Genomic DNA, 23,569 nt, shown 5'->3' with positions numbered 1-23,569 from the left:
GATTCTCTACACTTATAGTCAGGCGATCAGTATAGCTGTTTTAGTTTCTATACACTTTATGAGAGTTTTAGTACTGAACAGTTCATAAATGATAAAATAGCTTATCGAGTTTTCCAGACTGTTTTTTTTTTAAGTTAGCTAAGATCTCAGATAATATTTATATCAGTAATGAACGCGTAATTAAATCATGGGTTTACTTTTTTATAACTTAACATTTGGTTTCTATAAAATATTTATATTTATATTTATAATTTAAAAAAATCTCGTCCTTTTTATTGTGACGGACTAAGGTAACATTGTCAATAGAAAATGTAATAAAAATAACTATATGTTTACACATTTAATACCGACTAAAAAATCAAAGATATTATATGATATTATAAACGCTTATTACATATAGTCTTCGTTGTTAAAGAATTCTCTGACTAAAATCCGTTAATCTGAGGTATTCAAATGATATTCAATGGTACTCAAATAAGTCGAGTTATTTAGTAAATGGGACTGAATTCAATATTAGTAAGCGGATTGGTATAAGCACAGTTCATATATACATATATTTTTAATGCGTTTGGTGGACAGGTATAGAAGCCACCTGATAGCAAGTGCTCACCACTGCCCTTAAATATTGGTGCTGTAAGCGATGTGAACTATTGTGTACTACTACGTACTATGCACCAACAACCTAGGAACCGAGATGAACCCTTATAACCGGAACACAGCAATACTTCCTTGGCGGAAGATTATATGGTGAATGGTTGCACAAAGATCTACCGAGTAAGCTTCGGTCAATTCTGACGTCATCATAAAAACCCATATTCAAATTTAGAACTACAGCATACGATCCCATTATAGGCCCATACTATACATCTTCGATTTATACAAATTTTGATGGCTCCTCTGCAGGACAATGTACGATAATTATGCCATCACGCTGTTCCATTGTGGAATAATTGTGATGCATGCACATTCTTCTTCACCACAGCATGAAATAAATTGGAAGCACAAATTTAATAGCGCCTGGGTGGTCTACCCAATACGCTGAATCGGTTCTTTCACGAGCTTTGAATAAAAAAAGAAAACTTTTTACAGATATAACGGATAAAGGTGAAAATGCTGAGTCAGAGGTATCGATCGCTCGCACTGTACCAAATCCTTACCTACCTCATTACTGTCACGTTACGAGCGCGGCCTTATGACATCGTTAGTGAATTGTGTGTGATTGTGTGTCTGACTGCAAATTGTACCATTTTACATTTCACTTGGCAAGGGCGTGTATTGATTGTCTGAACAATTATTGTCACTATTCGGAAACGCTTCGATAAATATTTGTAACTTGGTTCTGTAGTCGATTCGTGTTAAAACTATCCTCGGGACAGTCAATTGCCGTAGAATTTTATCGAATGAATTATATTTTTTTTTTTCATAATAAAACCGGAATTTTAATTAAAGATCTAGGGTTTAAATTCAGACAAGCAATTATATTATTGTTTATTGATATTATAATCTAAAACATATATCTATATGTTTTCTAATTTTAAAACCTGTTGATGCTCTATATAAAATTAAATATAAAACCAAAATATGCTTTATTCAAGTAGACGTTTACAAGCAAAGCTGTTCGGAATGTTGATTCTACCGAGAAGAAACGACAAGAAACTCAGTAATTACTCTTTTTCCCAACATCTGAGACATTTCGGAACATTTAAGACATCTGGAATACTTTTATATATATACTAAGGATGTAGGTATTCTAGTATTGCACTAATTGGCTTGATGTGAACACACGTGCTAACATAATGTATTGTTTTGTGCCTTCTTACGTATTCCTCGCTCGTATTTTTCTTACCGAAGCCTTTTTGTTGAATGTGTAGTGAATTTAGGTATTCCGTTTGTATACAAAAAGGGTGAGGCTGTTCGTACATTATTTATATAGTTACGAATGGGAAAGTTGGTCGGATGGCTTATTTATATAGGGACAGATCGATATAGCGAAATCTGTGTTTGTCGGTGTAGTAAAGGAAAAGAACATCAAATGTCAGGTTGCATGCAATATTGACTGTAATGTCTACGTCATTTGAAGGAATCGCACATCGAAATAGTGTATCAGCATATGTCGGTTATGACATTACAATAGTGAGATTTTATAAAATAGAACTGTTGTTGTGTTATTGATTAATGAAGGATATATTTTATGTTAAAATGATTGAATAGTGCGGTTTTTCCTCATCGGATTATCAACCAAATACCTAATGTAATTAGGTCAATTTTGGCTTAAACTAAGTTAATAATTTTTGTTGCCATTATATTTAATAGTTATAAATGTAACAGAAATGACAAGTCATATGATTAAATCGTCTTTCAAGTTGAAATTCTAATATCAAATATATTTTTTTCCGATGACGTGTCAATACGAAAATTTATTTCATATCAAAATAGTAATCCGATCAAATTAAAAAACTACTTCATTCGAATAGCTTCTTAGTTATAAATTATCATTTAACAAAAGTAGAATAGAATGTCAATTTAATATGGCAATTATTTTATTTTTTTAATTTAATAGATATTATAAATATTGGACAACATCATTTACATTACTCTGATTCCAACGTAAGTAGCTAAAGAACTTGTGTTTTGGAAAATCAGAAGTTACGACGGTACCACAAACACCCAAGACAACATAGAAATATCTATATTAAATCGTCCGAGGATCGGTTTAGGTTATCGGTTACAAACACACAAATCTTTTTTCTATAATTATAAAAAAAAAAATCACATCCATTCGGATTTAGTTTTACATTAAATAGAAAAGTACAGCAGTTCATTTTAGTTAATGTTTTTATATTTTATCACATACGTAGGTGTGGTAATTACTCACAAATGGATATATCTTGTTAAATGTAAAGAAAGTATGTATCAAATAATATACCAAAGCTCTGTTCCAGGTAGCCTCAGCGAAATGGGGTAATTAGGTTGAAAGGTCAGTTGACAGAAGGGTTGTTACTACATTTGCATTTCTTAAGCTCAACTTGGAATTTACCTTACAAATGCACGTTTATACTTTCATTCCGTATATAATAGTTTAGTTTTGAATTTCTAAAGGTCACACAAAAAGTATTATATATTAAAACAACCCGCTCCGGCCTCGTACGGCTGCAATACTATCAGTATTGCAATACTATGTATATCTACTACGGATTTTGTTCATTTACGACATTAGATACTTCAAAAATTATCAGTGTTTCTTTACTATATTGTCCATATATTTTATATAAGAACCTTCTTCACGACAACCTTCCTTTTGAAGGGTGAGTGAGCCAGTGTAACTACGGGCACAAGGGACATAGCATCTTAGTTCCCAAGGTTGGTGGCACATTGACGATGTAAGGAATAGTTAATATTTCTTACGGCGTCATTGTCTATGCAATTATAATTAATTATTTAATTCAAAGCAGTAAGTAAACTGTTAAAGTCATGTGTCAGAAAGCAAATAAATATTACACCTGGTCTAGTAGCCTTTAAGCATCCTAATGCTGGATTAAGTCCTCCTTCCATTATGGAAGGTTTTCTCCTCAATGGAAAAGGAAGTTCGTTCTAACTTATTTGTGTGCTTTTTTTTCAATTAGTTCTAGGAATATGACTAATGTAACGTTTACTTATAATTTCATATTTATTCTATTATTCCTTAGTAAATATTGTTAGAACTACGAGTATATTAAACGTGTTCGTATAATCTACAAACATAAAAATACTATTGTGTTGGTAATATTGTTTTTATTACCTAGTCGTATAATTTGAGTATCATTTTATGTCTTATGCTCTTTTAATAGAGTTGCTATTTGAATGAATGAACATATACATAAGTACCGAACTTCATAAAAATGAAATATGTTACGATCAATGTGTAGCATGTAAAAAATATATTGTCCTTCGTAGTCGTTTGAAAGATATAACCATAACCGGTTACAAATTAACATACTCCCGTGACGTTTTAAATATTTATAATGCTGACAATAAAATTTTATTTAGGTATTTTCATGTTAGGAAAATATTGGGTTACAATTTTTTTTTACGATGTCGAAGGGTTTGTTTGAATGGCCGTCTGTTGTTGGTAAACGTTCCTCACCTTTAGACAATAGCTCTGTGAGAGATATTCGCTATTACTTAGTGATAACCAACGCCAACCTTGGGAACCAAGATATATATTTTTTTATATACTATCCGGGTAGGCTTATGACTTCACTCCTCCTGATAGTAAGCGGAATTTGAGCTACAGTCAGAAAATATTTGCTACACTAGTCGCCCTCGCCCTGCCGGCCCATAAGACTCCATTTTACGCTTTGTTTGAAGACACTCAGGTTATAAGGAGGAAAACCGTCCGTTATACGGCTTACTCACTCTTCATATTGGAATCCTTCAATAATAAGTTGGGCAGTAGAATACATGATGAGCTAGTACCAAACCTAATAGATTTTTACAAAGTAAGTGAAATGAATATGCCCATTTTTGTCATGCTGTTTAGTCTCAAGGAAGACGAGCAGATCGTACTAGTCATAGGAAATTTTAGGCAAAACACAAGAAAAATGTACATCCTTCTTCTGTCACCGTGGAGGCAATTAGGCGAGGTGTTACAAGAAAGACAGTAGTAACAAAAACTTAAGAATTGTTTTATAATATTAGTAAAAATTGACAACAAAGCGTGCAAGAATAGTATCGCCCATTGCTGGACCCCAAAAATATAATGTATGTTTATATATATATACAAGAACAGCCTGTAAATTTCCTACAGCAGGGCTAAGGCTTCCTCTATCATGCTATTCCAATGCGGGTTCGTGGAATACACATGCAGAATTTCAATGACATTAGACACATGCAGGTTTCCTCACGATGCTTTCCTTCACCGCCGAGCACGAGATAAATTATAAATACAAATTAAGCACATGAAAATTCAGTGGTTCTTGTCTGGATTTGAAGCCGCAATAATCGGTTAAGATGCACGCGTTCTAGCCACTCGGACCATCTCGGCTTATATATATAAACGATTGTCAATCATTTTTTACATCATTCAAAAAGATCAAAAAAATCCTTTGTTCTTCATAAGCGATTGGGGATTCACATATCTTTCACCAAATATCCATACGATAATTCGGCACTTTACCATTGGCCGAATATTTGGTTACGGTTTTCGGCCAAACCACTCGTTTTTCCTTAACGAATTCATACAAAACTAACACCCTCACAATATTATGATAAAAATATAATAGTAAACTTCAAAGTGTATCATCTATTCCATAACATCGAAGTTGTTTTAGAAAAAGGCTGGGTTGTTTATCATGTTTTCGGTGGCCGTAAAATAAGAACCCCTTTTATGGGTTACCCAATTACATTTTATGGTTAGATGTCGGTGATACGCTTGTGATATGATGACTTAGGTATAGCCGGTACCTTTTTTATAATAGCCGGTCATTTACACTGTATCGATGTTTAAATTGAATCTAATGTTTCCAGTAAATGAGGTGTTAATGATTTACGTACAGAGCTAGTGGAGTTAGTGTATTTTGAAGGTAATTAGTGGATTGCTGGTTTGAGTAGGAAAATAAATTATTTACATTAAATTCTTAGTTATTTGGTAGTAGGGCTTGGTGGGCAATGTGCAAACCTGTCGGAGTAGGTACCACCCATTCATCAAATATTCTACCGCCAAACAGTTTTGTCGTGTTCCAGTTTGAAGTATGAGTGAGCTAGTGCAGACAAAGCCACAAGGGACATAATATCTTAGTTCCCAAGGTTGGTGGTTATTGGTAATGTAAGGAATGATTAATATTTCTTACAAAGTCATAGTCTCTAGCCAGTTATGTCCACTAACCATCAGGTAAACCATATGCTCGTCTGTCAACCTGTACTACAAAATAGTAGGATTATGCTTGTTTGGGTAGTTACCATCCAATTGTCGGGCGCACATTCTCTAACTTTATAATATAGTAGAGCTTCAGTTAAAGGACACTCAAAATAACCTTTCTACTTCATTAACTCCTCTATAGCAGTTATAAATTTTTATGACAGCAGCAATATAGTATAAATTACCTCAGGTACTTTCATTATTTTCTGAAAACCTATATTTTTCTAATGAAGATAATTACATAATCAGTAGGCTAACTTGAGGCAATACTCTACCATAGTATTGTTGTGTTCGATTTGAAGGATATGTAAGCCAGTTCAACTATAGGAATAAGGGAGATATCATCTCCGTAGCCAAGGTTAGAAATATAAATCAAAATCAAAATAAACTTTATTAGAGTGAGCTTTTACAAGCACTTTTGAATCGTCATTTAACAATTAAGTGAAGCTACCACCGGTTCGGAGAGTAGGTTCTACCGAGAAGAAGCGGCAAGAAACTCACTAGTTATTTGGTAGTCATGTTAGTTAATTCAATTATTTAAATTAATATATCATGCTTGGAAGTCAACAGGTATTAATTCCACGCTTTTTTAACATCTAGGGAATATTGATTTTTTTTACTGCCCTTAGTCTATGGAACTGAACTGAACTAAACTATGAAACAAATCAAATCCACATGTAAGCAGGTTTAACATTTCTCACGTTCTATTAACGATAATAGAAGTTTTGAATATAGATTTACTTAAATGTGTTTTTGCTGGTAGTAAAGGTTTGTACACCTAGTTAGTTGGGTACTAAACATTCGTAGTATATGTTGCTGTGTTCCGATGTGTAGGATGATATCTTATATTTAATGGTTTGATGGATGATTAGTGGATTGTATAAGGATGTTTATTTTTTGGTTACTGATAAGACATAAAAACTGCCCTATGATTAGTCTAAGTATCGTATATAAATAGTAGTAGCAGTTAGGATTCTTGATGATTAGTGATATTTTAGACTGTTATTAAAACCGAATATTCAGCAGCAAAAGTGTAAAGTCCAAAAATCAATCTAAATATTTTTGGTATCAAATTCATTCGGATGACCGTATGTACATCTTAATATTTAAAAAGTATTCGTTTAATTTTCAGCAAATTTGAATAGTTTATCTTTTATCTCATGTTTATTTTTCGGGTGGACATTATTTGACGTTGCATTGTATTTTTTATTGTATTTACTCAAGTCTTAATTCATTCTGTACACAAAAGTGAACCGAGCCTAAAAAAAAACACTTTAAAAATGACTCAATAAAAAACGTTTTAATCGAAATTTTCACACTGAAACGAGTGCATTTAATTCTGCCCATTCCAAATTCAAAAGCATAAACGTCAATTAGTTTATTGTAGGATGAAACAGACAAACTATCAATCCTCGCCATTTCGAAAGTTCCATTCCCCTAAAATATTCACATAACCTTTTTTCGCCGCCTGAAAATTCATTCGACGTTCAATAAAAAATACTAGTACGGTTCCACAATAAACAAAATTCATTACGTACGAAACAAAAAAAAAACAGAAAATAAAAAAATTGCTATAAATTAAATGGGAACAGAGGCAAGCTATAAACTGTCCGAATAATATATCTTGGATAGTATTTTTAATAGCTGGCAATGCAGACTAATCTATTGAAGTTGATATTTCGTTTTTCAGTTTAAACTGGCGATAAATATCTCTGCCATACTAACGTTTTTATACGGTATCGGATAAAGTGATTTAAAGCGCCATCTTTGTAAGCGCTATTCAGACTTTAGTCTAAAATAAAGCGCTTTGTGTTCATTTATATCCATTTTTTTTTAACTCACGTTAATAGATTTAATTTTCCTTTCATTTACTCCAACAAATCGTTACTATTGTTCTTCAAAAAGAAAATAGACCTTAAATGTACTTCTACTAAAAAAGCTGGTCTTGAAGATGATTTGGAGTGTAATCCACAACGCTGCTCTAATGGAGATAGGTGGATACACGAGTCAGATATCGGTCACGACATCGTCTTTAAATTAAGACTTCGAAATTAATTACTAATCCAGACTCACTCATAAAGTGAAAATGTTTTTCTAACATATAATAAAATATTTGATGTATAGAAACAATTTGAGTTAAAGAAATAACTTTGTCCACAGGTAAAATATCCACCCAGAGTGAAGATTCATATAAATAACGGGAAACGTGTTCTCGAAGGGAAAGACGCAGTTATAAGTGAGTATATCTAAACATATTAAATACACATTTCAAATTAAGGCTAATGTGATCTGATGATATATCTGATGATTACACCACATGGTTTAGGGGGTTAAAAATCTACGTGCCCTTACGGAATATTAACGGCGTTGGCTTGTAATTGTATACAGTTGGTCAGAGTGCAAAAGGTCAAGAAAGCAATGTGCCCCCAAAACTAATTTCGAACCTTATAAATTTGACCCAACTATTTCAATACAATCTGCGTTATAATTGTGTTCTGTCTTTGCATAAGGAATTCTATTTATGGTAATAGTGAGAGCAGATGACTTCAATGAAATAAGGAATTCAATTGCTTCAGAATTTGATTTCAATTAGAAAACAAATGTGATTGGCAAATTATTAAACAAAGCTACACAATACTAGACCTTACTCGTATAGGTTATTAGTGTGATAATTCCGTGTATGAAGATAGTAAACTATGTTATTTTTACAGATTGTGTCGCAGAAGGAAATCCAAATAATCTCACGTACAGATGGTTTATGAACGATTTATTTGTTGGAAACACTTCTGAACTGGTAAATTTTATGATAAATTTTTAATAGTAATGTTTCTAAAGCTAATGATTTTAAATTTTATTTTTGGAAATTCTTGAATTAAAGTTTTGACAAATTGTTTTTATAATATATTCTTGAACTTGTTTTTTTAGTGTCTATTAAAGAAGGGTAATTATTCCAAATTCAAATACTGTTATTAATAATATAAACTTTTATAGATAATTCAAAATGTAACGAGAACGCACAACGGAGCCGTTTTGAAATGCTTGGTATCCAATGAAGTTGGAAAGAATGAAGACAGCGGTATCCTTCACGTTACTTGTGAGTATAATTCATAAGGCAAAATTTCAACAAAAGCGTATCCTATTTCAAATTGTATTATTTCTTATGGGCTTTAAGATGTTTTTATTTCAAGTATCCGAAGTGTTCCATGTATGGTAACTACACTGGGCCACTCATTTTTCAAACCAATAATAACAATTTAAAAAAGTGATACTAGAGAAAAAATTCCACAAAGCTATTACAGTCTAATCAAACAGTGATTGTTGCAGATATTTAAAGTTTTGTCAGATTTCCTCACCATCAATCACCGTCAAACATTAACTACTGATTCTACTTTTCAGAACTATTCAGAATTAGAAAATCTAGGTTCTCTTTAAATGAATGTCTTTATGATTTCGTTATTTTATAATATTTCTAATTTCATAGATCCACCGTCATTCCGCAACCGTCCAAAAGACGTTGAAGCAGAAATAGGTAAATCGGTGACTTTAAGCTGCGATGTTGATGGGTATCCCGCTCCAGAGATCATTTGGCTTCACTATGAAGAGGATACTAATATTGTAAGTCTAAAATATAATGCAATATATCATTATGTTAGCCATCACCCAGTTGCAGTTGATTATAACGTTAGATACTAAAGCCTGGAATTTTTTATCTATTAAAATTTTTCTCGATGAATTTTCAAAATATTTTTGGATAGCTGTACGAAAATCATATGTTCATTATTAAATTTTGGCGGAAATAACAATGAAATTTTGAATAATAATAAAATGACTGAATAAGAGTGCCAGAGTTTTACTTGCATATTTTCTGTGTAATCAATTCTTTAATTACTATTCTTTTAATAACGTATGAATAAAAAAGCAAAACATTGTTCTTGATATGAGCTGGGTTTCAATTACATTTCAATATTACACTTGAAAAGAAATAAAAATTTTAGATAATGGCTATAAGTAATTAATATCGTAACTGTCATTTGCTCTACTTTCATTATTATTCAATCGTCGGTTGCTCTTTTTGAGTTATATTCCGATTTAAAAGCATATAAGAATTCATAACTGTGTTTATAAAATCGAAACATCACAAATGCAATTGTTTAAAGGCCACCTAACGATGTAAGTCGCAGAATCCATCCCTTGGACTTTTGTCCAAGTTTAAAAGGAAGGCTTAATAAAAATATTTGTAACTATTTACTAGTATTATTTTTAAAAAATCAAAATAATAAATAGTTGATTTCAATTTAACGATATCAGGTATGATCTATTCAGATATAATTAAATTTAACTTCTATCTAAAGAATGCTTACTCATTTTGTAATATTGTACATCGTCTCCAAATAAAAAATAGTTTTCACTATTATTTGTTACTTTAAAAGCCTAGACTGAAACAACCTTACCATAATTCGAAACTAAATATCGTAAATGACAGGGTGCCTAAAACAAAACATGAGTCACGTCTGTATACGTGATCACTAATATTCTCGTTTTTATTTTTATCAAGATTTTCAACCACGCCATACTAATTTCGAACCGTATTAAAAGTACATTTTTACCGACAATATTCATTGTTTATTTTGCTTAAGCAATCACTATAACAAATGTCAAATAAAACACACGCGTAGAAAAAAGGCGCATCTTTAATAGAAATATGTTACAAGTGAATTGATAGTTAAAATTGATGATCGTCTAATTTTTGAAAAGAGTATTGATTAAAGAACAGCTTATAAGCCTAACCACTAGGACCTCAAGCAAGGCAAGCACCATTGAATTTACATGTGATTAATTGCGTTTATAATTCATCTCGTGCTCAGGGCTGAAGGATTGCGAGGAAACCGCATGTGTCTAATTTCAAAAAGATTCCGTCACATGCTAGAAGATTCAAACCTTTACCGCAAAGGCAGAAGCTTAAGCCCAATATTTAGTAGCCTGTAAATATTACTTTTACCAATGAGCAAGAAATTAATTGTAAACACAAATTATGTACAGTCGGGGTAAGAAAAGGTTCACCTTAAGATCTATTTTCATGTGCTCAGTATGAGCGATAATTTGCTTTACCGATCGGGAATGACATATTGCGTCGCAATGATTTGATGTTTAGATTCAAGAGAGTTTAAGACTTGATTAAGGGAATTAATTTGAAAACTGACGAAGGTTTTCTTAGTCTGACTGTACATAAAAACAATTAACATTGTCTAACTATTATGGCTCCTTAACAATAAATCAACGTTAAGTTTTAATTCTTCATAGTTATATGGTAAAAATTTTTTAAATTTTTTTACTAAAAAATAACACATTTTACATACAATATTTTATTTTGAATTTAACATTATTTTGGGATACCACATTATAATGTCTTCCATAGCTTGACTAACACTACTCTTTTCCTTCCAACTATGCAATTACCTTGTCTAAGGGTCTCAGAATTGGACCTACTTTGACGTTGCAAGGCGACCCATATACCGGTAGTCTATTCAAGCTTCCCAAGGTATACAAATTTCTGGAACTATCCATTCATATTTTACCTACAAATCTTTTTTCTTTTAACATCTGGTCGCTTCTGTTTAATTAAAAAAAAATGATGATATGTTTCAAATTTTGCCTATCGATGCCAATCAGCTGGTATCTGTAGTGACACTGAGTTCATAAATCATAAATCTAATAAAATATTAGTTGTAACAAAACATGACTCTAAGGACATGTAATTATTGTTTTAGCGTGTTGGTAAGACAGCGAATCTGACACTCACAGTAGACACTCATACTGTTGGACGCTATTCTTGCAAAGCAAGCGTTGAAGGTTATCCAGATATTGAAGATGAAGCATCAATCTTTATCAAAGGTAAGTTACCAAAAGCTGAATTATCTACAAACTTTTTGAAGCGCAATAATCATTATCTCAAAAAAAAAGAATCTAGCAGATCGCGTTCCATTTTCAAATTATAATTATATTAACGTGTTTAGAGAATAATTTAGAATGCTGTTTGAATATAGGTCAAAAGGAACTCTTTGGTCAAATAAATGGGTTGATTTCTAAGCAAATATATCACTGGAGTAAAAAGAAATGGAATCTAGGACGAAATTGGTCATTAATTAAGCATTTCACCTCCACAAAGCATTTCCTTGAAAATACGCGAGCTATTCGATACGTTTTCTTTTATAAAATATAACAAAAACGCCAACCTTGACTTATTTTTTAAATATCGAACTACTTCAGAATATATTATTCATTACTGGGAAATGTACAATATACTCGAATTACTTCATAACTTTCTAAGTATTACGACATTATAATACAAATTCAAGGTATTAACATTTAATTGTGTTTTTAACACAATTTACGACTTTATAATTTGTAATAAGTTATTTATGATTAATGTTTTTTTTATTGTTATTAAATTTGTTTATAAAATTATATGTTTATGAAATTATAAGGAATAAAGTGTCACCTTCTACAAAAAAGAAAAAAAAAGAAGTTTTGTGACGTCCTGTCCTTCTGACTGATTCGAAAACGGTGATGAATTTTTGGAACTAGTGTTATTTTATCGTTATTACTTACAATTCAATATGCGATCTTATTGAGTTGTATTTAAGTCCTATTTAGCATTAACAAATCTTAAGATACATAGTATTATCTCTAAAATCTGCTGTAGGACATAATTAATAGAGTGGTTCATTGTGTTGCAAACACAGATGAATTCTCTGTTCTTTCTCTCTCACTATTGGATTGGTTGGCAAATTTGACATGACCACAAAGGAGTTCAGGCACATGACCTGTGGTTCCTACTTTACTGAGCCAAAAAAATAAACGGGGTTTGAACGTAAGATCTCAAGATTTTATGCTTCATGAACTAGCAATACCAAAGCATTTAGTTATTTTTAACTCCAATTATGGACCAGATCCCAGTTCTTCAAAAAACTAATTTATCAGGCTCTTAAAATAATCACCGGAGATTAAACTTTGACGATAAATAGGGAATTCATAATAAGCGATCATGATGATGGTTCTCATAAAATAACTTTGATGGTAATCGCTAAGTGTAAAAACTAGTAACCACATTGATTTGGATTACGGTCATAAATATACCCTAAGCAATACCCGGATGTTGTTGAGATAAAGTTATCTGACGATGCTTCTGGCTCAAAAACGAAGTCAAGTTATAGCCCGCTGCCCGTTGATTGATTCAATTAACTACCTCCTTCCTATGCTCAATAGAATGATGATATGTTTCAAATTTTGCCTATCGATGCCAATTCGCTGTTATCCGTAGTGACACTGAGTTCATAAATCATAAATCTAATAAAATATTAGCTGTAACCAAACATGACTCTAAGTTAACATTATTGTTTTAGCGTGTTGGTAAGACAGAGAATCTGACACTCACAGTAGACACTCATATTGTCATCGGTCATGTCTCAAAAGTCTAAGATGACAATAATGTTATTGGGGTTTTGTATGGATAAAATTTCGGTCTTGGAAATACCGTAGTCGTAACGCTTGTTCTGTAACTAAACTCTGTTCAAATATATCGATTTGAAGTACACCTACGAAGATATCTTCACAAAAGTTATCGGGAAAATACTAAAAAAAAATATTTTCAGACTGATTTAGATATTTTTTCCAATGTAACGAAAAGAAGCTTTTATTATTTTTTTTTTTCAAATTTCGCCCAAAACAATTATACATTTCAGCTTAAGATAAGAAGAAAGATAAGATTTATACTTTCTTTTGTTTTTAAAATTATTTCCTCTTTTACATTCAATCAGTCTATTAAAATTCCATTATATCTTCAATTTGATTACAGTTTTTAATAAACAGAATGAAATTAAACTGCTTAAAATTACTCCAAATAGCATGCCACAATCAATAACAAATTGGGTCTAATCAAAACGATACAAAATGTAAGTCGATGTTCCTATACTTGACGTCCGAACTGATTTATTATTCCTTCGAAATATTTAAATTTCGAAAGAAATTAACGTTTTCGTGTGATCGTAACGATGATTTTATTCAATAAGTGCCGGTAGTCGATATTCATAATTAAATTATACGTTAATATGATTGTAAATTAAGATGAGATTATTATACGCTCGTGTTTGTAATAAATTAAATATTACCCAGAATATTTTTGGAAATGTTTAATTTTTACGTAATCATACGGAATTTTCGTATTTTTATTTAATTATAATTCGATATATTTTAATATTCATTAATGATTTTAAGCTTATGGGTGAAATATAATTGCTGTTATATGTATGTAATATTATTGTTTTAGGTCCTCCGAAAATTATTTCAAATCACACACAATTCGGATCTCAAGGTGATACTGTAAATATTGAATGTGCTGCTTTTGCTGTTCCAAGAATAGACAACATCGTCTGGACATTCGAAGGAAAGGAAATCGATACTATACATGACCAAGTAAGCGATGAAACAACTACAATATACTACAATAAATCAACATAGCATTTCTCACATCTTGATCGTGTTCTTCTGATCAGCTGACATGGTCCAGTGGTTAGAACGCGTGCATCTTAACCGATTATTGCAAGTTTAAACTCAAGCACCACTGAACATTCATGTGCCTTATTTGTGTTCATAATTCATCTCGTGTTGAAGGAAAACATCGTGAGGAAACCTGCATGTGTCTAATTTCATAAAAAATCTGCCACCTATGTGTTCCACTAAGCCGCATACTCTCCTCAAAGGGAGAATAGGCCTTAGCCCAACAGTGGGAAATTTACAGGCTGTGGTTATTGTCGTTGCCTCTGATCTTGTTATCATCATTATTGGACAGATGTAAATAAAATTTGATTCAATCAAAATGTCTACAAATATATTCTATTTGAATCAGGACTACGCCTTCCTGGAGGACTTGCAGTCGGGCGGGATCGTTAACTCCACACTAACCATCCGTGAGAGCCAAACCAAACACTTCGGAGTTTACAAATGCAATGTGTCCAATGACTACGGAAGTGATACGATCGAAATTGTATTGAAGTCCAACAGTGAGTATGGGAATTCTATCGCTAACATTTTAAAGATACGTCTCACTAAAATTTGTTCCGATCGGTATTGAATTGAATCATAATTCAGTTCTTTATTCAAATCGACTGACATGGACATAATTTTCAATATGATTAATAAAGTATATTTTTCTTCTGATACTTTATTCAAGTAGGGTTTTACCTTTGAATCGTCATTTAACAACTATTTTAAGCAAAGCTATAAAGTATATCATACCAAGAAGAATCGCCAAGACATTCAGTAGGTACTATTTTTCGACATTTAAAAATACAGTCATGGTAATTAATTACAATTATATATGGATGTAATTTTAAGGACGTTTTTAATTTAAGGTTTAATACTAACCCAACTATTAATATAATAGAGTAATGTTTTTCAGTTTTGTATTTATTCATTTAAAAATATCGAATTCCCTAGACATGTTGGACTGAGTAAATCTCGAAAATTGACCAGTCTAGAAAGAGACAAACTGACAACACGACCAGTGCTTGTCTCCGTCAATGCATGACAAATATAGATAATGACAAAGATGAAGTGTTTCGACACAGAAACCTGTTACGTAAACCAATCGGGACACTCGAAAGAGACAATACACGACACGATTGCTTTGTCACTCTCACACTTTTATGTGTTTACTTCACAGCTAGTTCAGAATTACTCAATCCATTCTCTATGCTTGTGGCAAATTGAAATTCACTGCCTCCCGACGTCACCTGTCATAGTTGTCAAATGTCAATTACATTCTGCAATAACAATCAATCATTTTACTAGAGTGAGGCGTAACTACGTTAGTGTAGGGGGTAGGACACTAATCCGCTAACAATTTTTTCAGTTAATCAAATTTTCTCATAGTTAATAAAGTTGATCGATACATTTTTAAGTTATGTTGCGATGATACGCGAAATGTTTACTAAAATACAAGTTGATTTACATATTTGAATATTTATACACAATCAATTCTTATAAGATAGGATTCTTATGAGCTCGGTGGTCAAGTAGTGTGTGCACCGGTTTTTATGGGTACGTCAAATCTGAGGTTCCGGGTTCGATTCCTAGCCGATTCGATGTAAACAATATTCATTAATTTTCTATGTTGTCTTGTGTCTGTGTGTTTGTGGTATCGTCGCTACTCCTGATTTTCCATATCACAAGTGCTTCAGATACTTACATTGGGATAAGAGTAATGTACGTGATGGTGTCCAATATGTAAAAAAGTAAATGGATATAAAATATGCAGGGATGATGACTTTGTGTTATTACATTATAATATTTTAAAAATATTCGAGATAAAAGAAGTTACATAATAACATACATTCGTATGATATTTAAATTTAAAACATTATTTAACTTAAAATGTACGATACATTTTTCTTTGAGCGGAACTTTTTCAATCCGGCCGCAAAGATTTAAGTTGAATGTTTGAAATCAGAACGTATTTCAGTTTTAAAATCTAAACTTCATGCCACGTCTGTGTATTACCCTCGGGGAAACCCGAGACATCGTCTTATTTTTCCATTGTATAACTTTTATAACGCCAAGTTAAAAATCTTCCGTTCTATGATTTCTAAAAGGGATTTAGCGACTATTCTAAATAGACGTATTATACTTGTCAAAGTTATTTATTCTGTGATATATATAATATTATTTCTCTCGAAATTCAACTCTTCAGACGAGCGTAGGTAGTCGTAAAAACTGAATTCATCTTCGATAATAGTTCGCAAGCATGAAAGGGCATCAATATAATTCTGTAGACATTGACGAAGCTCCATTACGGGTCCAACGACCACACATTATCGTAAATGTATCGTCGTTTTAACTTTACGCCCGACACATAAAAGATGCCATATGTCACTATCAGCTTTGAAAATATTTTAGGTTAACGTTTTTTTGGTAAAACCACCCTTGTTTGGTGATATTTTAAAGATTATTGGGATATTTCCGTTTAAATCGAGGCGATATATTTGTGAATAGGAAGGTATAGTTAAAACGAAGGGAATAGATTTGGTCCTAAGACAATCTTATAATTAATTGATAAGCGTTAGCTATTGCTATTGCTATTATTGTACTACTATATGACGGTTTTTTCTGTATCTGCGATCTTCATTTCTCTTTCATTTTATCTCCGCCAAACATTAATCAGTAATTGTAAGTGTCGTCCAGTTTGAATTTGGAATGAGTAACTTAAATTTCTGGCACAAGACACATAGTATCATCTTGAATCTCTTTTCCATTATCAACATTTAGTATTTAGTAAATTGATGAACGAGTATTCATTATCACGAAGCCCGTAGGTTTCATTAAGTTAAAATCAATTTTATTTTTAGAAAGTTTCCCATTACTGGTGATCCTATTTGGGGTGACATCTGGAACGATAATGGTGGCCGTTGTTATAATGTTGGTGATTCTGTGTCAAAGAAAACAGAGAAAAAGTAAACAAGTCCAAGTAACAGAGAAACCAGACGTAACGGTTACAGCAGAAGAACTTTTCAAAGAAAACGATCGAAATTCAAACATAAGCGATCTCAAACTTGAATTGAGACAAGCGAATGGCACTTCTGAAATTGTAAGTACTGATTTTATTAAAGCATTCGAAGATAAAGTTTCAGATGTGATGACTATAAATGTAATGTTACGACGTCACGGAGAATATTGTTTCGTCAAGTATTTATAAAAAAACAATAATGACAGACATGCGAAAAATTTCTTGATGTTTTAATAAACGCTTGTAAATTAGCCTGTTAGTCAAATATGTACAGTCAGAGTAAGAAAACCTTCTTCAGTTTTCAAATGAATTCCTTTATCAACTCTTAAGCTCTTAGTACCTTTTAAAACTAAACATTAAATTATTGCGACGCAAGGTGTCATTCTCGATCGGTAAAGCGGATTGTCGCTCATACTGAGCACACGAAAATAGATCTTAAGGTGATGAACCTTTTCTTACCCCGACTGTACAATTAACATAAACACGCAATTAACAAATAGGTACAAATTAATTTTATATAGCGTCTTATTTTCTATCTAAGATTTTGGAGATGTTTTCTTAATTTGTAATAGCTGTGTGATAAAACCTATTTGTTTTTAAATAGAAAAAGAAAATATTTTTTCAGATGTTACTAATATTTCTTTCGCTTTTTTATTTTAATTTGCATGACGTTGTAACTGTTTTTGTATTTTGACGAACTTTTTGTCACCAAAATTGAACTAATATAAGTTAAAAAAAGTTGTCATTTATGCAAAATTTGGCAATTCTTGATAACATACGACAGTGTTCTCTTAAAATCATTTCTAGTTGTACATATTTTGTCACCAAACCAATAAACACTTTATTTTACAGGATTATTCTAACACTGGATCAGATAGCACATTATGTTCGAACGCTAAATTAGGGAGCGGTATTCCTTTAGCCGGCTCAGTACCGCTGTCTTCAATAAATCAAACCAACACATATCAACCATACCGATACAGTAATGATTATACGGATCCCGCCTATTCGGACTGCTATAAGGTATTATAATCATAGGATTTATTTCCAAACTTATATTTTTATAATTTATTACGATATTAAAGATAATTAGTATTCACTTTAAATGATCTTCATTTATGATACTTAAGATAAAAGATTATGGATCGGTAAACAACAATTTAATATTGGTCTTCTGTTAAAGTAAGACCAAAATTTTAAAGCCATATATGATGTTTGATTCTGTCAATTTATGTGCCTATTTCCTTATCCATATACACCATTAATAATAATTTTAATTACAATCAGTTCAGTAGCTCGTTCATGACATAATACGGATATATTTGCTTTGGCATTTTTAATTTGAGAATAGATTTTATAAAGACAAAGTTACGCCATTGAACTAGTGATCAAGAATATTGAATTTTGACTTTATTCGTATTCGGTGATTTTTCTTCAGTATTTGAATTTGGTTATTATATAAGCATATTTATTTGGTCTAGGTAAATGGATTTGGCAATGGATATCAGACTTACGTCCACTACGGCCACGACTACACGCCAGGCTCACTGAGAGTACAGTCGCCCACATTGGGAAGTGAAAAACTGACACCTAACAGGTATTTATTACTCAAGATACATTTAGTAATTTAAAAGGTTTTTTATATGTTTTGTGTTGCAGAAAGTAAATTGTAATGAATTATATCTATATCTAATATCACAGAAGTAACAGATTCATCGTTTTTTTTATTTATGGTTTGAAACCAAAATCTAAATTACATTGTTGACGTAAATTCACAAATTTTCATGTTTCTATTAAAGCAGTATGAGCATAATATCAAATTAAATATCTATTAGACGCACAATGTTTCAGCAAAATAATTATGGTTGTAAAATTTAATGTAATTTTTCATCCATAGGTCTATTAATGGCAGTCTGCCCAGAAGCGTAGATACGCCTTCCTCAGTACAATACAACGCAAGTAATGGCTCCCAAAGCAATTCTTTGCAGCGTGCAACGAAACGACAGGATAGCAGCAGCGCTTTGAATAATTTACCGAATGAAGGTTAGGACCTTTTGTGGACAAATTTATTTCTACCCTCTTATCACAATCTTTCGGTCTTTGTTCGTTTACAATGATCTTTATTACTATTGTGAAAAAAATTGTGTTTTATATTTTTTTATTTGAACATCTATTTTAAAACTACTTGTTGCTCGCGGGTTTGCTCTCGTTTTATTGGTTGGTCATCAGATGTTATACATGAAAATGTAGCCTTGTTCTTTTGAATTTCAGGTTGCTTCATAACAATTTATTATCAAATACAGTTTACTAATTTGGTTGTGAAAGTGCAACAGATATTTTACTATTAATACAGACAGAGATACTTTTGCATTTACAATATTAGTGTAAGACATACGATACTTCGAAGATTACGTCTTATTTCTTTTATTACATTTTTCTAAGTTATAAATAACCCGAGAGCTATTACATGTACATGAAAACATTTTCAGTTAGTTTTATTATCATTGTTCAATTTAAAAATATTTCATTCCTCGTCATAGGTGCTCGTGTGCCAAACGGTGGTATTATTCAGGGCGTAGATGTGAGATATGCAGCAACATACGGCAATCCACACTTACGAACTGGTTTAAGTACTGTACACACAGCAAAACCAGCCTCAACTCCAGCGCCACCGCCTTATTCATCTGTTAGAAGTTCTGTTATTATACCATCAGGTATGTAATTTATATTATTTTAATCTGTTCAACTAGATAAGCATGTTCCAATTTTAAATACTCTTCTAACCCCTAATACCCTTTCACTCTTGATTAATAAAACTATTGTAAGATAAAAGCCATCTGCATTTGTAAATAAATTTGTTGAATGTTTATAAGATTTATTTTCTTTAATTAAAACTTGCTCGTGTATCAACAACTGTAAACCCCTTTGTGTTTTACATTGCACTGTTATCGATTAATTATATTAGGCATGGATATTATTTTAACTAGCGTTCGTTAAATTTATATTTTTCCTGCTAGGTACGTCATCACATTCGATAACATCGCCAACCAGTCTTGCATCACCTCAGTGTGCCACAAGTCCTATTACTAATTCTACTCTGTCTACAGATAGTGCACAGCCTCCGGTAAGTTATATAACCATCGCTACTGTACACACATATCCCAATTATATACCATCGTGTAAATAATATAGATTCCACTCCCTGACACATCATGCACTTCCATATTTAAATTTTGTAAATTATCTTCTACAAAATGTTATGTACGTCAAAATTTGGTCATGTGATGCCTAAGACAGATTACATGGAGCTAGATTAGTTCATGTTTGTCATCGGGCTGACTGATTAGTTCAAAGCCTATGGTAATCTCTTAATCGCCGAATCTCCATGTATCTGATGTTACATGTGCTCTGGACTAATTAGTTACACTTAACACTGAAATGCAAGTCTTACTCAAGAGACTTTCATTGTTTCAATAAGAAAAGTTGGTATTCTTTAATTAAATTTGGGTTTACTTTATTTGTATTGAACTGACTAGTGTCATTTTAAGGTTACTAAAAAAACAAATGTTCTTGTTTAAATGAACTTAAAATCTATACCACATCTGAAATATAACAGAGAAACATTTTCTTATTACCATGAATTATATAAAATTAATTCAAAGGATTTTTTACAATTATAAAATAAATTGAGGTCGAAAATGCGTTTAAAATTTACCTCGTTATCTGGCGTTGAAGGAAACCATTGTATGGTTATTTCCAAGTATATTTGAGTTGTGTTATAGAATTATTACAAACCTGGTGTAACTATAGGCACAAGGAAGACAACTTAGTTTCCAATATTGGTAGTTCATTGGCGATGTAAGGAATGATTAATATTTCTTACAACAACTATGGGCTGTGATAACAATTCATCATCAGTAAGCTCACTTGTTATTATAAAAAATGATATGACGTCGAACCATATTCGTTCAATACATAGAATAGCAACAGCCTGTAATTTTCCCACAGCTGGGTTAAGGCCTCCTCTCCCTTCAAGGAGAAGGTTTGGAACATATTCCACCACGCTGTTCCAAGACAAATATGACAGAATTTCGATGAATTTGTCAAATGCAGGTTACCTCACGATGTTTTCTTTCATCGCCGAGCACAAGATGAATTATAAACACAAATCAAATACATGAATATTCAGTGGTGCTTGCCTAGATTTGAACCCGAAATCATCGGTTAAGATACACGCGTTCTAACCAGTGTTTAAATAATCTGTTCTAGTGTTTATACATTGTATATATTATGTTGTGTCTTCGTTAGGTCGGAGTGACCTCGTCTGCCACTCCTCAATCGCCGAGTTCGCACTACATACTCGCTCCAACGAATCGATCCTTAAGTAACGCAACCGTTACTAAGAAAGGTAAATTTAAGATATTTATATTTAAACAGACTGTATTTGATTCCAGTTTAAACTAGTTTTTCTCGTTCAAACTAGTTATAATTGAAATGAACTACTTAAAGTGAAATAATCATTTGAACCGATTTTTAATTGTTTATTTTTGACGTAATTGTATCAGTATTAAGTGTCATATTTATATATGTATCTAATACAGTGTTACAAAAGTAGACAAAAATCTATTATATTTTAAATTATATAGTTATATTTGGATATTGACAACAACGTCCTTTTCGATCTGATATGGTTGTATCTAGTGGTTACCTTATAGGGCTGCAGTTCTTGACGCCCTGGGTTCAAATCCCAGATGTGGTCAATAGAAAGTTATTCAGATTTTCTTCTGAGAAATTCTCTATAGCAGTCCTAAGTTTAGAAGCAGTGTTAACACTCGTATGCTTCGCACTGTTAAGCCGGTTTTGCGCCTGAGCTCTCCAGTCTTGCTAAATTGCAGAAGGCTTAGGAGGATGAAGGAATAACGATTGCATCTGTGTTGCGTACATACACAAATATTATATGTTTTATTTTTATTTAGATTTATATAAGTATATCCATATATTGTTTTATATTGTTATTTATTTATTAATCACCGCCTTATTTTGCTTTTCTGATTAGCCTAAAGGTTGACTGGCAGAGAATGCCTTCAGGCACTAAGTCCGCCTTTTGTCCCATATATAATTTATATGTTCAATAAAGCATTTAAATAAAATGAAATAAATAATACACAAACAATATCATCTCTTAGGTGAGTATTCTCTGTTGATAATACACCATTTTACAACACTATTTATCGCCCGCTTCACTCGTGTTTTATATGATTGGTTGTCATACGTTAGACTATATCCTTCCTTGGAATTAAAGTTTGCTTCATAGCAAATTTCGTCAAATTCGGTTTATTGATCAGCCAGTTAAAGAGATACCGACAGACAGAGTTACATTCACATTTATAATATTATTATAGATTATAAGATATAAATGTAATTATAATGAGTTTGGAATAATTTGTTAAATACTTTTTTTTCTTTCAGGTAATGGTCATCAACAGCCATTAGCGACTCACGTGTAATCGTTCCTAAAACTTGTAATATAGTGTTGATTAAATATTAATCAAAATCGATACAGTGTTACGTATTAGTGAAGTAAAGTGTTTTTCATAACAGGAGTGTATCGTTTTTTTTTTAAATGTGGACTTTTATACGATACGAACAGTTAAGTATGGACTTATAATTAATTTTAATTAACTTTTTGGATATTAATAAAAATTGTATATCAATTTCGTACTTTATTTAAAGTACTTATATTAATATTAATTTGAATAAAATGATGTCAATTTAAAAATTTATTTTTAAATGTTTTTTATTTACTTATAGATTTTTTTTAATTGTTGTATAATAATAAATTATATTTAAAAAAGGCCTGCGTTTATATAATTAAGACGGTATTTTGCTTTTAATAGTTCATAATTTGAAAATAAATAAAAATATTATTTTATTGTTTTAACTCAATTAAATATATTATCGTGTAAATTTATTGTCAATTTTCAATCATCCCATTGAGACTGGTCTTTGCTATTTGTAAAAACTATTTAAGATAGACAATACTATATCTTAAATTCATTAATCACTTGAGGTGGTAAGTACATTCGACATCTGTTATAATCTTCTTATCAACA

At 31.7% G+C, this 23,569-nt stretch overlaps 1 protein-coding gene across 1 annotated transcript in view; it reads left to right on the top strand.

The window, feature by feature from the left end:
• Positions 1 to 23,258, top strand: part of LOC124540775 (irregular chiasm C-roughest protein-like) — a 108,525-nt gene extending 85,267 nt beyond the window's left edge. Inside the window, exons 8-22 of the mRNA XM_047118484.1 lie at positions 8,057 to 8,132; positions 8,608 to 8,690; positions 8,888 to 8,990; positions 9,378 to 9,511; positions 11,665 to 11,788; positions 14,223 to 14,368; positions 14,802 to 14,955; positions 17,299 to 17,537; positions 18,309 to 18,479; positions 18,938 to 19,053; positions 19,354 to 19,499; positions 19,997 to 20,170; positions 20,474 to 20,580; positions 21,765 to 21,864; positions 22,926 to 23,258. Coding sequence (XP_046974440.1) covers positions 8,057 to 8,132; positions 8,608 to 8,690; positions 8,888 to 8,990; positions 9,378 to 9,511; positions 11,665 to 11,788; positions 14,223 to 14,368; positions 14,802 to 14,955; positions 17,299 to 17,537; positions 18,309 to 18,479; positions 18,938 to 19,053; positions 19,354 to 19,499; positions 19,997 to 20,170; positions 20,474 to 20,580; positions 21,765 to 21,864; positions 22,926 to 22,963 — 1,911 coding nt within the window. The 3' untranslated portion in view covers positions 22,964 to 23,258. The remainder of the gene's footprint in view (positions 1 to 8,056; positions 8,133 to 8,607; positions 8,691 to 8,887; positions 8,991 to 9,377; positions 9,512 to 11,664; positions 11,789 to 14,222; positions 14,369 to 14,801; positions 14,956 to 17,298; positions 17,538 to 18,308; positions 18,480 to 18,937; positions 19,054 to 19,353; positions 19,500 to 19,996; positions 20,171 to 20,473; positions 20,581 to 21,764; positions 21,865 to 22,925) is intronic.
• Positions 23,259 to 23,569: the final 311 nt, after the last annotated feature.

This window comes from Vanessa cardui, chromosome 26, assembly GCF_905220365.1.
Source record: "Vanessa cardui chromosome 26, ilVanCard2.1, whole genome shotgun sequence".
NCBI classification, from domain to species: domain Eukaryota; kingdom Metazoa; phylum Arthropoda; class Insecta; order Lepidoptera; family Nymphalidae; genus Vanessa; species Vanessa cardui.
This window is presented reverse-complemented; position numbering and strand designations above follow the sequence as displayed.